We start from the raw sequence: 17,670 nt of genomic DNA, 5'->3' as shown, positions 1-17,670 counted from the left end.
GATCACCTACAACAAGAGGACACCTACAACAAGAGATCATCTACAACAAGTGATCATCTACAACAAGAGATCACCTACAACAAGAGAACACCTACAACAAGAGATCACCTACAACAAGTGAACACCTACAACAAGAGATCACCTACAACAAGTGATCACCTACAACAATAGATCACCTACAACAAGAGATCACCTACAACAAGAGGACACCTACAACAAGAGAACAACTACAACAAGAGGACACCTACAACAAGAGGACAAACACAAGAGATCATCTACAACAAGAGATCACCTACAACAAGTGATCACCTACAACAAGTGATCACCTACAACAAGGGAACACCTACAACAAGAGATCACCTACAACAAGAGAACACCTACAACAAGTGAACACCTACAACAAGAGATCACCTACAACAAGTGATCACCTACAACAAGAGAACACCTACAACAAGAGATCACCTACAACAAGAGATCACCTACAACAAGGAAACACCTACAACAAGTGATCACCTACAACAAGTGATCACCTACAACAAGAGAACACCTACAACAAGAGATCACCTACAACAAGTTAACACCTACAACAAGAGGTCACCTACAACAAGGAAACACCTACAACAAGTGATCACCTACAACAAGTGATCACCTACAACAAGAGAACACCTACAACAAGAGAACACCTACAACAAGTTAACACCTACAACAAGAGAACACCTACAACAAGTTAACACCTACAACAAGAGGTCACCTACAACAAGGAAACACCTACAACAAGTGATCACCTACAACAAGTGATCACCTACAACAAGAGATCACCTACAACAAGAGAACACCTACAACAAGAAAACACCTACAACAAGAGATCACCTACAACAAGTGAACATCTACAACAAGTGAACACCTACAACAAGTGATCACCTACAACAAGAGAACACCTACAACAAGAAAACACCTACAACAAGAGATCACCTACAACAAGTGAACATCTACAACAAGTGAACACCTACAACAAGAGATCACCTACAACAAGAGATCACCTACAACAAGAGATCACCTACAACAAGAGAACACCTACAACAAGAGAACACATACACTGTACAACAATAGAACACATACACTGTACACCAATAGAACACCTGCACTGTACAACAAGAGGACACCTACAACACGAGATCACCTACAACAAGAGAACACATACACTGTACAACAATAGAACACATACACTGTACACCAATAGAACACCTACACTGTACAACAAGAGATCACCTACAACACGAGATCACCTACAACAAGAGAACACCTACAACAATAGATCACCTACACTGTACAACAAGAGATCACCTACACTGTACAACAAGAGATCACCTACAACACGAGAACACCTACAACAAGAGAACACCTACAACAATAGATCACCTACACTGTACAACAAGAGATCACCTACACTGTACAACAAGAGATCACCTACAACACGAGAACACCTACAACAAGAGAACACCTACAACAATAGATCACCTACACTGTACAACAAGATATCACCTACAACAAGAGGACACCTACAACAAGAGAACATCTACAACAAGTGATCACCTACAACAAGAGGACACCTACAACAAGAGATCATCTACAACAAGTGATCATCTACAACAAGAGATCACCTACAACAAGAGAACACCTACAACAAGAGATCACCTACAACAAGTGAACACCTACAACAAGAGATCACCTACAACAAGTGATCACCTACAACAATAGATCACCTACAACAAGAGATCACCTACAACAAGAGGACACCTACAACAAGAGAACAACTACAACAAGAGGACACCTACAACAAGAGGACAAACACAAGAGATCATCTACAACAAGAGATCACCTACAACAAGTGATCACCTACAACAAGTGATCACCTACAACAAGGGAACACCTACAACAAGAGATCACCTACAACAAGAGAACACCTACAACAAGTGAACACCTACAACAAGAGATCACCTACAACAAGTGATCACCTACAACAAGAGAACACCTACAACAAGAGATCACCTACAACAAGAGATCACCTACAACAAGGAAACACCTACAACAAGTGATCACCTACAACAAGTGATCACCTACAACAAGAGAACACCTACAACAAGAGATCACCTACAACAAGTTAACACCTACAACAAGAGGTCACCTACAACAAGGAAACACCTACAACAAGTGATCACCTACAACAAGTGATCACCTACAACAAGAGAACACCTACAACAAGAGAACACCTACAACAAGTTAACACCTACAACAAGAGAACACCTACAACAAGAGGTCACCTACAACAAGGAAACACCTACAACAAGTGATCACCTACAACAAGTGATCACCTACAACAAGGGAACACCTACAACAAGAGATCACCTACAACAAGTGATCACCTACAACAAGAGAACACCTACAACAAGAGATCACCTACAACAAGAAATCACCTACAACAAGAGATCACCTACAACAAGTGATCACCTACAACAAGTGAACACCTACAACAAGAGATCACCTACAACAAGAGATCACCTACAACAAGAGATCACCTACAACAAGAGATCACCTACAACAAGAGATCACCTACAACAAGTTAACACCTACAACAAGAGAACACCTACAACAAGTGAACACCTACAACAAGAGATCACCTACAACAAGAGATCATCTACAACAAGTGAACACCTACAACAAGTGATCACCTACAACAATAGATCACCTACAACAAGAGATCACCTACAACAAGTGATCACCTACAACAAGAGAACACCTACAACAGGAGATCACCTACAACAAGAGATCACCTAAAACTAGAGATCACCTAAAACAGGAGATCACCTACAACAAGGGATCACCTACAACAAGAGATCACCTACAACAAGAGATCACCTACAACAAGAGATCACCTACAACAAGAGGACACCTACAACAAGATATCACCTAAAACAGGAGATCACCTACAACAAGGGATCACCTACAACAAGAGATCACCTACAACAAGGGATCACCTACAACAAGAGAACACCTACAACAAGAGATCACATACAACAAGTGATCACCTACAACAAGAGGACACCTAAAACAAGAGATCACCTAAAACAGGAGATCACCTACAACAAGGGATCACCTACAACAAGAGATCACCTACAACAAGAGATCACCTACAACAAGAGAACACCTACAACAAGAGAACACCTACAACAAGAGATCACCTACAACAAGAGAACACCTACAACAAGAGAACACCTACAACAAGAGATCACCTACAACAGGAGGACACCTACAACAAGAGGTCACCTACAACAAGAGAACACCTACAACAAGAGATCACCTACAACAAGAGATCATCTACAACAAGAGATCATCTACAACAAGAGAACACCTACAACAGGTGAACACCTACAACAAGAGATCACCTACAACAAGAGATCACCTACAACAAGTGAACACCTACAACACGGGAACACCTACAACAAGGGAACACCTACAACAAGAGATCACCTACAACACGAGATCACCTAAAACAAGGGAACACCTACAACAAGGGATCATTTACAACAAGAGATCACCTACAACAAGAGATCACCTACAACAAGAGGACACCTACAACAAGGGAACATCTACAACAAGAGAACACCTACAACAAGAGGACACCTACAACAAGAGATCACCTACAACAAGAGATCACCTACAACAAGAGGACACCTACAACAAGGGATCACCTACAACAAGAGATCGCCTACAACAAGAGATCATCTACAACAAGAGATCACCTACAACAAGAGGACACCTACAACAAGGGAACATCTACAACAAGAGAACACCTACAACAAGAGGACACCTACAACAAGAGATCACCTACAACAAGAGATCACCTACAACAAGAGGACACCTACAACAAGGGAACATCTACAACAAGAGATCACCTACAACAAGAGATCACCTACAACAAGAGAACACCTACAACAAGTGAACACCTACAACAAGAGATCACCTACAACAAGTGATCACCTACAACAAGAGATCACCTACAACAAGAGAACACCTACAACAAGAGATCACCTACAACAAGAGATCGCCTACAACAAAGGAACACCTACAACACGAGATCACCTACAAGAGATCACCTACAACAAGGGAACACCTACAACAAGTGAACACCTACAACAAGTGAACATCTACAACAAGAGAACACCTACAACAATATATCACCTACAACAAGAGATCACCTACAACAAGATATCACCTACAACAAGATATCACCTACAACAAGAGAACACCTACAACAGGAGATCACCTACAACAAGAGATCACCTACAAGAAATCACCTACAACAAGTGATCACCTACAACAAGGGAACACCTACAACAAGATATCACCTACAACAAGTGATCACCTACAACAAGTGATCACCTACAACAAGTGATCACCTACAACAAGAGAACACCTACAACAATATATCACCTACAAGAAATCACCTACAACAAGTGATCACCTACAACAAGAGAACACCTACAACAAGAGATCACCTACAAGAAATCACCTACAACAAGTGATCACCTACAACAAGAGAACACCTACAACAAGATATCACCTACAACAAAGGAACACCTACAACAAGAGAACACCTACAACAAGAGAACACCTACAACAAGAGAACACCTACAACAATATATCACCTACAACAAGAGATCACCTATAACAAGAGATCACCTACAACAAGTGATCACCTACAACAAGTGAACACCTACAACAAGAGAACACCTACAACAATATATCACCTACAACAAGAGATCACCTACAACAAGAGGACACCTACAACAAGAGATCACATACAGCAAGAGAATGCCTAGGTGTATAAAAGACAAAATCATAAAATGAAATCAAAGAAAATGTAAAAATAACAAAGGTTTATACTGATGTCAATAAATGACTGCCAGTAGTGTAATACCAGGTGTTTCAGAACGGTCAGCGCTTTCCGAACCTACCATGGCAGTTGAATGTTTATCATCGTACATCTAGATCAAATCCAAGAAATGTCACACTCTTTAGGTACGAATTGGAAGAGTTACCTCAGAATTGCAATGCAAATAAAAACTAGAGATATCTTTAACAAGAAATATCTTTAAAAAAAAGATAAACGGCATAGTTTTAATGCTGGTGGTTATAATGTAAAACTGCTGGTGAAATAAATTAATGAACTAATTAATAAATGCGTTTCAGCACGGATAACAACATTATATCAGTTTGAATCATTTTTTGGTGATAATAACAGTGCATTTGAATCAGGAATATCATTTTTGATAATGTGTCATTTTAATAGATACATCCACTTATTCAGCTTGCATTCAATCTTAACTTTGCTTCGTTTTTAACTGCATATCTGCATTTTGAATTTACCGCTACATTGACCAATCACATTCTTCATCTTGACTAGTAACGCCACCTTTCGCGTCATATCCGGGACCAAAAGAAAATTAGACGGCTATGCCGAAAAAAAGATAAACGGCATAGTTTTACTGCTGGTGGTTATAATGTAAAACTGCTGGTGAAATAGATTAACGAACTAATGCATTTCAGCACGGATAACAAAATTATATCAGTTTGAATCATGTTTGGTGATAATAAGACTGCATTTGAATCAGGAATATAATTTTATTAATGTGTCATTTGAAAAGATACATCCACTTATTCAGCTTGCATTCAATTTGTTTCTCTGCATTTTGCATTTACCGCTACATTGACCAATCACATACTTCATCTTGACCAGTAATGCCACCTGTCGCGTCATATCCGGGGCCAAAAGAATATTATACGGCTATGGCGGATAACCGGAACATTGCAATAGGAATGGTATATACAATGTATATCTTAATTGATAATGGTAGCGGCTATAAGCCATGCCGTAGTTTTAGCAAACTTGCTCTGCATTGCATCACTATTGAAACAGTATTGGAACGATGAGTTTAATGACCAGTTTGGCACGTGTAAGTCTATCACCGACGACACAAAATGTAATTACCTTGTACGGACTAAACGTTTCTCTTATTGCACTTTCACAGCTGTCACTTAATGAATAACTGTACTGTTTTGGTGACAAGCATCTGTCTACGATTTGTTTATGTTTATTATGGTAACTCTCGCACCTGCCTGTTTTGCCACACCTGTACATATGCCACTTCTAAGTGATCTATTCTAGTTTGTGGCACGTGTATCAAAGCCAGAAATAACAGCGAGGTCTTCTCGTTAGCAGAGTAGTACTTTGTGCCAAATACACATATCTGGCCTGCTGACGTTATTGGTATGTACAATGGTGGGTGTTTTAACAGCAATGACGTAAGATACAGTAGGTGATATACAGGTTCGGTAATTCAACAACATCTATCAATTATGTTACATAACAAAATGGTATTTGTGAGACTTGTTCCGGACACGTTCACCTGAACACTGCATCTTAAACAAGATTTACAAAACTGATTAGCTGTTCTCGATTTACTGGTAGAGACGTCACCGATACCACTGGATACATTGTGGTTGGGTTCCAATTCTTAATGTTCTCTTGTATATTTCGTTTTAAGAACCATATGTTATAAAACAATTAATAACGTCATCGAAACCCTCAACATTAAAATTGCATAACCCACTTAACCGAGATACCAAAGAAAATGCGCTGTATTCACCGAAGAAGGAAGCATTGTATTTCAAATGTTTATGAAGTACTTCATTGATGACGTTCTGAATTCCATACCGTCAGTAGCAGCGAAGGGTGGAATATGTTCCGGCTAATGATCGGGACCCCCCACACTCACGCGCCATCTGTCGGCGAGGAACAATTATACACATGGGGTCAATATGTAAGGAGAAATAGACATGAGTGTTTATGATAACATCCACATATACAAAATGTACACGAAGACCACGCGCATTTAGCGATACTTAAACTGCGAAGTACCCTGGTGAAACCATTGGTTTCTTAAAAGTGTACAGGCAGAGATTGACTTTTATCAGTTTGCCTGTTCGCTGTAGGAAAGGGTCTATACATTGTAAATAATGGCTTTTAAAACAGAGCGTATTGATGTAGTACGACAAATCATTGCATGTACATGTAGCCCTTCAAAGGTGAAAGTGTTGAACATCATTAGGCTGACTGGCCTCTACCTCTGAAATTTTTATAACTTCGAAATGTCAAATTTCAACTGAGAGGAATTAACCTTTACAATCCATCCTTTACTCGCACAACCATAAAATCCTATTCAAACACCCAATCTCTTTCCCAACCCAGACCACAGTCGCCTCACTGATAATAGCAGCTGGACATCTACGTTTTAACAAGTATACATCTGACCTCATACTGGGACCGACAACTGGTCGCTTATTTGGGTCAAGATTGAACATGAATACTAGCACATTGTATACCGATCCCTTCCTCTCCCTCTCCTCCCTCCCGTACCCATAACCATGCCCCTCCTCCTCTCAAACATCTACTTCCTGTCACCCCCCCCCCCCCCCCCCTTCCCCCAACGGGATAAAACCCCATTACATATTACATCCCACATGTTTCTGTATACCAGATCTCCCTTGACCTCCACGTGACTCGTGTAATTTCAGCATTTATCCATTTTATCCATGTAGGTATCGTTCATTACTTTCTAACGGCCCGATAAAATGTCTGTAAGCTTGGGGAACGGAAGTAACGTTTACACTATCACGGCGTCACTGTTTACAGTGGGTGGTTGTGTAGCGCCAAATTTTGCGTGCATGGTATACCAGGATACGTTAGAAGGCAGCGTTGTTTCCTTTCTTATCCTTCATATTTTATATCCAATCAAAATAGTAAGATATTCCAGAAAGAATCACAGACTGATGTTTCACAATATGATATCGATGGAATTCTTCATTACAGAGTTATTTAAACTGGAAGCTGTTGATAGTTTGTGAGGATGGATGAATCGTCCCCTGGGGAACAGACAAATTAACTAGTGCAATGGCGGTCTATAAGTGATGCTAAACATGTACACGTGAAACTATATAAACAAATCCACATAGAAAAATGGCTTCCTCTGTTTCTGTATTGCTGTATGTACCATATACTCCGAGACACGTTCCCGTCAACCATCTCAGTCTGATGGTGAAGTATCCCCTCCCCCTCCCTGTCAAGTACCTTGCCTTTGAACACCATTTCCGACATGAATATTTCACAACGTTCACAATTACAAAGTTTATATAATACATGGGTCGATATACATGTAAAGGTACATATGTTACTGTAAGCTAAAATATTTCTCCAGCTCAGAATTCGCGAAAGTATAGAAGCCGCGGAGGGACATGCTGTGTCAGTTATTCATTATTACTTATTGGTTACATATTCCTTCTTTGTTATAATTTAATTGATATAGCTTTTTAGTAATTGATATTTACATCAATGTACAAGAAAACGTGATACATCTGGAAGGGTTACTGTTGGTAACGTCTAATATCGATATCAATCGACACACTTTATTGGGTTTAAGTGATCAGGGGTTACCTTCCTAATTAGCAATAACAAACAAGTAATTACAAATTAGTATTTAAAGACAAAAGAAAATTATAACAATTGAGTATTAACAACAATCTAATTAAAATTAGACTTGTAATTTTCGCACATTTATGATACACTGTAATGCATTATGCACTGCATTGCATTGCAGTGTATCGTAGAGGAATGGAAATAACAAGTTTTAATTAGATTGGTATTAACAAATAAGCGTTACAAGATATGTTATAACAAAAAAGTGGTAACTCCATATTAAATTACATGTATGTTTCATTTCCATTATCAGCATATGGTTGACCTAGATCTTCTCACGTCCATTGGGGTTATATACTGTTACATCGTTCTAGACTATTACGCATAGTTATCTCTGAATGTCTTTCTTAATTTGATTTTATCACTAAAGTGTTTAATTATCTAGTCAAATGAATATTTAACAAAATATCTCTATTCCTCTTCAAAGAAAAAATCCCAACAGAAAATATTTTACTGAAATATTTCGTCTTTTAAAAGATTTATTTCGACCATTGTAATTGTGTATTTATAACGTTTTCTGAATCAGAATTCTTCATCGACTTCATATAATTCGGAATTGTGAAAAAGATGTTATATTAATTGGTAATTTTCGGAGGGCGGTGATAGAGTCTGAACACACTCGACCTGGCACTATGAAGAGAAGATAGTCGGAGATTGATGATGAAGCATATCTCTGGGTTGAGATGCCGATGTCCGCACGGCAGGATTCCTGAAAGTCTATCACAGCCCTTGGTGTATTAAATAAATATGTAGACTCCCTGTCTTATCGTAATAATCCCGAATTTCATAAGTGTATTACCACCACCAATACCGGGGCATTGCCCTCCCCCGGGGACCCTTAAAATAGCACTCGGTGTTACAACCAACAGGTTGGTGCGAACAAACGTGAGACTCTCTTCTACATCCCCGGCTCTCATCAAAATCCCTCAAGATGTTTGGTAGCAGTGGGACTGCTTGTAATCATAAAGATCAGATGAAATGTATATGCATATTTGTATGTGCAGCAAATCAAAGCACTTCACAGCCAAGCAGCATCAGCATTCAGCTAAGAACTTCATGAAGAAATCATAAAAATGGTATTTGCACAAAACCTTAAAAAGATACGATAGTTTTGATCTTCCTAAGTATACAGATTCGTGTGTAATCAGTATAATTCAATGTTAGCAGAGTTTAGGATCAGTCCTATGTTGATTATATAAACCAGCGTTCAAGTTGTAAATACCTTTGCGAAAAAAATGGGAGTTATTTACATGAATACGAAACTTTCAACCAATTAGCCTAAAAATGACTAGACATGTTCCATAGAACAATTATCCTTGTAGACTATAGGACGAGGTAGGTAACATAGAACACCTTTCCCTATAGACTATAGGACGAGGCAGGTAACAGAACACCTTTCCCTATAGACTATAGGACGAGGCAGGTAACATAGAGCAATTACCCTTATAGACCATAGGACGAGGCCGGTAACATAGAGCACCTATCCTTATAGACTATAGGACGAGGCAGGTAACATAGAACACCTATCCTTATAGACCTTATAGGACGAGGCAGGTAACATAGAGCACCTATCCTTGAAGACTATAGGACGAGGCAGGTAACATAGATCAATTATCCTTATAGACCATAGGACGAGGCAGGTAACATAGAACACCTTTCCCTATAGACTATAGGACGAGGCAGGTAACATAGAACACCTTTCCTTATAGACCATAGGACGAGGCAGGTAACATAGAAAAGCTATCCTTATAGACTATAGGACGAGGCAAATAACGTAGAGCACCTATCCTTGTAGACTATAGGACGAGGCAGGTAACATAGAACACCTATCCTTATAACTATAGGACGAGACAGGTAACAAGGATCACCTATCCTTATAGACCTTAGGACCAGGCAGGCAACATAGAGCCCCTATCCTTAGACTATAAGACGAGGCAGGTAACATAGAGCCCCTATCCTTAGACCTTAGGACGAGGCAGGCAACATAGAGCCCCTATCCTTAGACTATAGGACGAGGCAGGCAACATAGAGCCCCTATCCTTAGACTATAGGACGAGGCAGGTAACATAGAACACCTATCCTTATAGACTTTAGGACGAGGCAGGTAATATAGAGCAAGTATCATTATAGACTATAGGACCAGGCAGAGTACATATATATCTATATACATATTTTCACAGTTCCTTTGACCCTTCGAGGTTGTCCAATAGTTTTTTCCACATTAGTAGCAACGATAAATTTCAAGTATGTTTAGCATCGACTTTAGCCTTGTTGTATACAGGTACTTCCATAAAGGTATGGAAAGTATCCACGTGGGTATCCACAAAGAATGAGCCCTCACTTTAAAAAAGTACAAGTTTGTGGTACTGATTGGCGAATTGCTGTCTTACCCTTGTGACCTCTGGCCCTTTTGTACCTTACGACATATCCCACACCTGATCCGTTTGTGACTTTACGACATATCCCACACCTGACCCATTTGTGATTTTACGACATATCCCACACCTGACCCGTTTGTGACTTTACGACATATCCCACACCTGACCCGTTTGTGACTTTACGACATATCCCACACCTGACCCGTTTGTGACTTTACGACATATCCAACACCTGACCCGTTTGTGACTTTACGACATATCCCACACCCGACCCATTTGTGATTTTACGACATATCCCACACCTGACCCGTTTGTGACTTTACGACATATCCCACACCTGACCCGTTTGTGACTTTACGACATATCCCACACCTGACCTGTTTGTGATTTTACGACATGTACCACACCTGGCCTGTTTGTGACTTTACGACATATCATACACGTCGACCCATTTGTGACTTTACGACATATCATACACGTCGTCCGTTTGTAACTTTACGACATATCCCACACCTGACCCGTTTGTGATTTTACGACATCCCACACCTGACCCGTTTGTGACTTTACGACATATCCTACACCTGACCCGTTTGTGACTTTACGACATCCCACACCTGATCCGTTTGTGACTTTACGACATATCCCACACCCGACCCATTTGTGACTTTACGACATATCATACACGTCGTCCGTTTGTAACTTTACGACATATCCCACACCTGACCCGTTTGCGACTTTACGACATCCCACACCTAGCCCTTTTGTGACATTATTAAATGTAATCTATTCTAGCCCTGGACCGTGTATACCCATGGTTATATACAGCAGACCCAACCTTTGTGTTTTGACTTGGTCTGGTATTGTTTTATGTCCTTTTAACATATCAAGGTCACTAAAAGGACGTTGTCCATGGATGGTGGTGGGTACTGAAAGATGCATTTAAGGTGTCATCACATTAAAATATCACGCCAGGAATTGTGACACCCCATGCCACCTGGTCACATGATACAAAAAATGTACTGAAAACGGGCGAACCACTCCTCAAATCGAACTTTTAAATTGGGCCTCAGTTGTCCGCAAGTCAGTGACGTAATCCATAGCCGTCCCTAAAGTATGAGACAGTGTCAAGGGAGGCGCCAAGAAAGAGAAAATTAAGGAGGATTGGAAAAGATAGTATTTCAAATTTTAGTCGCGTGTTACAAATGTTGCAGTGAGGTTGTGAGTTACTGTTAGAATAACTCTAACGCCCTACCTGGAGGGCCGTGATTACTATGTACTAATAAGGCTACATTTCATGTTTCAGTTGTTACCTCTGTTTGACCTTAGTTACAGGTCTCAGTCCCGATATACGTATGAACTTGAACCTGTTCATGTCATTCATTTAAACAAACTTTTTTTTTCTTATACCTCTTCACCAAAGTTTCAGAGTCTAGGTATTGTTGTTCTGAAGAAGAGGTTGAAAGAATTGCTTAGTGCTATTCCCATCGATACTGGGAGGAAGTCATGTGGTCCTGTGTGTGTGACTGGTATATGGTTTTAATATTTATAAACACAATCAAAGCCCCCAGTAAGTATTTATGTCCGACATACTGACTGGCGTTAGAGTACGCAAACATGTAGACCAAGATATATAGAGGTTACAACTTTAAAACACTGTTTATATAAACAGCCAGTGTTTTATGTATAGAGATAGTACCGGAGATTTATGAATGGCCCTAAACCAGATGATAATGATTGAATGACGTTAGTGGTATTTATCACGTGACCTCTAGTTCAGGAGGTTGTTAGACCACTCGCACATCAAACGTTCCTCCGCGGGCTTACATATTACCTGTGTAATATTCATCAGTGGTACAATTGTATACATGTAGATACTTTACAAATTACCTACGTAATGATGTGAGTATAAACATATACCTTTTCCTCATAGATTTCCCGTTACAAAATCGTAAGGTTTCCTCGAAGAACACTGCTTTCGTTTGGTTTATTTTGTCTAACGTCCTATTAACAGCTAAGGTCATTTAAGGACAGCCTCCCGTGCGTGCGACATACATGCGTGTGGCGAGTGCGTATGTGTGTTTTGGGAGGCTGTGGTATGTTCGTGCTCAGGCCGGAAATTTTGCCGATTTATAGTGCTATCTCACTGAAGCATACTGCCGAAGACACCCAGCAGGACACCCCACCCAGTCACATTATACTGACAACGGGCGAACCAGTCGTCCCACTCCTAATATGCTGAGCGCTAAGCAGGAGTACTAGTAGCAACTACCATTTTTAATGACTCTGGTATGTCTCGGCCAGGGGACAGAACACGCCCGCTTAGGCCATTATAGTTTACTATTGCGCTTAGTACGTCCGCTTCCTCTCAGACCATTATAGTTTACTATTGTACATTGTACGTAGTACGTCCGCTTCCTCTCAGACCATTATATTATTGTACGTAGTACGTCCGCTTCCTCTCGGACCATTATATTATTGTACGTAGTACGTCCGCTTCCTCTCGGACCATTATATTATTGTGGGTAGTACGTCCACTTCCTCTCGGACCATTATATTATTGTGGGTAGTACGTCCGCTTCCTCTCGGACCATTATACTATATTGGGTTAAGTACGTCCTATTGAACAAAGAATACCTGTACATTTTTGTATGTACATGTATATGATTATCCCCAATGCCATGGTTACCTATATTTGTCTCATTTCCAATTCATCAAACACGTCAATATAATTTTACATCATTGTCCGGTACAGTTGTCTGAGTTTGTTTAGTGTATCAATGCCAGTATTACCTTACAAACATTCATGGAATCAAAGTCCAGTACGTACCATTTGATAGAGCCCTGTAAATTCTGAACCTCGACTGAGTGTGCGCGGCTGTTAACGATAACCAGCTAGGAATGTCCACCCTTCCAGTAATATCAGCAATGTCACAGAGACACGAGGAGGGGTTTAGCTTAATGACAACCAAATCATGACATTTCATTCACAATTATCTGTAAAAGCAGGGATTTTCTCTATCCTTCCACTGAGGAATGAGTTGAATACCATATTTGTCTTGACTGCTTTCCGTCTGATACCGGTAACTACAATATCTAAACTGGAGTAGGTTCCGGTTTGATAATCATGAAATATTAAGCTAAGCGAGCTTTGTAAATATAGTCCTACTTATACCAGTATGTAATATAAATGTGTGTATATGATAGTGGTCAGTCTACATCAGATGACCAATGAGTGGTCCTGACGATACAGGTATGCAGGGTCTTACAGGGTGGGTATGTGTCCCATACATAAACAAACGAGGCCAGTAAACATTAATTAAATACGTTACTAAGAAGAAAAAAACAAGTTATAAACGTTATACAATGTAGTTCTTTGATAATAACACAGGCGTCTGCTTATGGTTAGTATTAATAGAAACAAATATTAGCCCCGACCCATACTACATCAACAAGACTAGGGACTGTTTAATACCAACCAGAAGCAGGCGCCTGTGATAATACATACAAGGAATACTATAAATGTACTGGTACAGAAGTACCGCATAACCGGAATGAGTTCGGTATAAAATGAAACATGATTTCTATGTCTGGTTTTGTTGGGTAACATATTGTGAGTACAGACTGTATAAGATCATTTAGATAAGGTTATAGATAATACGTGTAGACGACATGCTATACGGAGACATTAACTTGCTAATTGATACTGACCTTCCGAACTGAAGTAGGATGATTCCAATCAACATGGATATTAGGGCACATGACAGAAGTCCACAGACAGCTGACCGTGGTATGAGCCAGGAGTGGTAGTGTCGATAATTCACTCGGACAAACTTCTCCCCCGGGACCACCATACTTCTCCTCACCCCTGGGGCTGGTTCCACACACAATAAAACGGTTATATTCCACACAGAAAATTATCCAGCCGACTGATACCCGTCAGAATCTCCATGTGATTCCGACTTAATTAAGTTCATTAAAGACTTAGTAATTCCATGGAGTAAAGATTAGTGACTTGCGTTCTAGCTTTCTAGATTATTCACCAATTCCACTACTACCAAAAGCGCAGCCCCATACGACACACATACGGTGTCTTTGTAGGTACAGTGCATGTGTTTTACAAGTTTTCACTGTAACGTCTCACATCTATGCAACTTTGATCGTTTTCCCAGAGGCTGGAGCGTTTACGAGGAGGAGTGGATACATTAAAATACAACTCCGTGTTTACTGGGCCCCCTCCAACGCTCCTTTGCTCACCGGCCTGGTGTACTACGTCTATACAGCTATCCGCACATACACAGATCTACATCTCTCGCGCTCACATTTTTCTTTTGGAAAACCTTGTAATATGATGTATATATATACTTTCTCTTTATCTTCGCTAACATTACTAAGGGTTACCATGACAACGTAAGTCTTTCGAATCTTATCTTCAAAAATATTTCCTGTTTTTGCGTGAAGATGATTTTCGTCTATTAGACAAATAATAGGTGTTGTTGGGAGTTGCTTTCCTTGCAGCTGTTCACCATTACCGTGGGTATCACGTGGAACCAGTGCTCGCCAAACACTCGCAACCAGGTACAGTACGCTGTTGTACATACTGCAAAATGTAGTACCGATAAAAACAGTGATCGATTTAGTTTACCTGCTTGGACTTCAGATATATATAGGCTTCTACATTGTACTTTATGTGAGAATCCGTTCTCCTTGATACAAAATAAAACTAAGAACAATTTATATAACGATCGAATCATTGTTTGGACTAACAAAGTTTGTTAAGGAATAAAAGTTTATGTAATGAATAGGACGGATTAATATGATCTGCTCATTTACTGTAGGAATTGAAAGGAACAAATAGTGCGGTTTCGCTGTTCGGACTAATAAGGTTAGGTTTCGCTATATACGGACTTATGAGGTTTCGCTATACGGACTTATGAAGTTTCGCTATACGGGCTTATGAGGTTTCGCTATACGGACTTATGAGGTTTCGCTATACGGACTTATGAGGTTTCGTTATACGGACTTATGAGGTTTCGCTATACGGACTTATGAGGTTTCGCTATACGGACTTATGAAGTTTCGTTATACGGACTTATGAGGTTTCGTTATACGGACTTATGAGGTTTCGTTATACGGACTAATGAGGTTTCGTTATACGGACATGAGGTTTCCCTATACGGACTTATGAGGTTTCACTATACGGGCTTATGAGGTTTCGCTATACGGGCGTATGAGGTTTCGTTATACGGACTAATGAGGTTTCGTTATACGGACATGATGTTTCGCTATACGGACTTATGAGGTTTCGCTATACGGACTTATGAGACTTCGCTATACGGGCGTATGAGGTTTCGCTATACGGACTTGTGAGGTTTCGCTATAGGGGAGATGGACTAACGTGGTTTCGACGTACGGACTTATAGGGACCTATTAAGTTTCGTTGCGCGGATTTTAAGGGTTCGCGTTAGGGACCAATGTAGTTTCGATCTACAGATATTTAAAGAAATGTTTTCCGTAAAGGACACACGATTTTAGAGTGCACGGTTTGATTTAAACATATTTTTATTTGTAACTTAAATAAACAAAGAGATTGGGCACAAGTTATACAACTTATATGAAGCCCTTTCCCGGTGAAATTATACATAAACATTACAGCAAGATGACATACATATTTACAAATTGGTTTCAAAGAGCGGGCGGGGGCGGGGTCATATTACTGTATATACACACACGTCTTCAAATTGAATGAAGTTACAAAAATTGAATTTGGGACTTAATTGTTGATAGTATTCAAATTATGCATATATCGTTTATGATGTAGTCTAATTTCTCGAGTCATTCAAATATCATAAGTCATGTTAATAAAATGTTATGAATGAAGATAAATTCCGGTCTTTGGTCATTTTATGTAAATTATAAGTGTAAATGTATGTGAATATCTTCTTCTTTTTTAATCCAAAGATTCGAATTTTTGTAACTTAAGAATGGTAATGAAGATAAGCCGCCAAATGGGACTCGACATTCTGAATCGTTACGTCGCATGTCCCAATTCTAGATTTTACGCGACGGAGAGGGAGAGAGAGAGGGCAATGCCTTTATTGGCGCTGCTTTGATAGGGATACATGTACTTTGAATCCCTCCACTGTTTTGGCGCACAATGTTTGTTGATATAAAGTTGCCCAAGTTTCCTGGTGTTCTGATGACACTTTTAGGTCTAGATTTTTGTAGGAAATCATATGGTGGTATGGCTGGTACCAACCCCTCGACAATTTTAAACATATAGATGAGGCGTTGAGCTGTTCTTCTTGATTGGAGTGATGGCAAATCCAAATCTTTTACCATTTTTGTCACGCATCCTTCTTCTCGGCTGGAGTAATTTTTATTTATGAACCGGGTTGTCTGTCTTTGTATTCTCTCTAGCTTCTCAATTTCTGGTTTTGTATATGGGTTCCAGACGATAGATCCATGTTCCATAATTGATCTTACAAGCGAGATGTATGCAGGTTTTTTTGGCAGTTTTTGTTGCAGTGGCGTAGATTGCGTCTTAGGAAGCCTACTTTCGAGTTTGCTTTCTTTGCTTCATTTTTAATGTGAGTACTCCATTTGAGGTCTTCTGAGATTTGTAGGCCGAGATAAGGGTTATTTTGTACTTGTTGGAGGATGTGCCCGTTAAGTGTATAGAATTTTTGGCTCTGTTTTTTT

General features: G+C 39.8%; 1 protein-coding gene across 1 annotated transcript in view; it reads right to left on the bottom strand.

The window, feature by feature from the left end:
- LOC117333024 (filaggrin-2-like) overlaps window positions 1–15,455 on the bottom strand; it is a 33,247-nt gene extending 17,792 nt beyond the window's left edge. The window contains exon 1 of the mRNA XM_033892138.1: window positions 14,680–15,455. Within this exon, the coding sequence (XP_033748029.1) occupies window positions 14,680–14,822 (143 nt within the window). The 5' untranslated portion in view covers window positions 14,823–15,455. The remainder of the gene's footprint in view (window positions 1–14,679) is intronic.
- Between the last annotated feature and the right edge of the window lie 2,215 nt (window positions 15,456–17,670).

Source organism: Pecten maximus, chromosome 8, assembly GCF_902652985.1.
Source record: "Pecten maximus chromosome 8, xPecMax1.1, whole genome shotgun sequence".
Taxonomy (NCBI): Eukaryota; Metazoa; Mollusca; class Bivalvia; order Pectinida; family Pectinidae; genus Pecten; species Pecten maximus.
The sequence above is the reverse complement of the archived record's forward strand: the minus strand, read 5'-3'. Positions and strand labels throughout refer to the sequence as shown.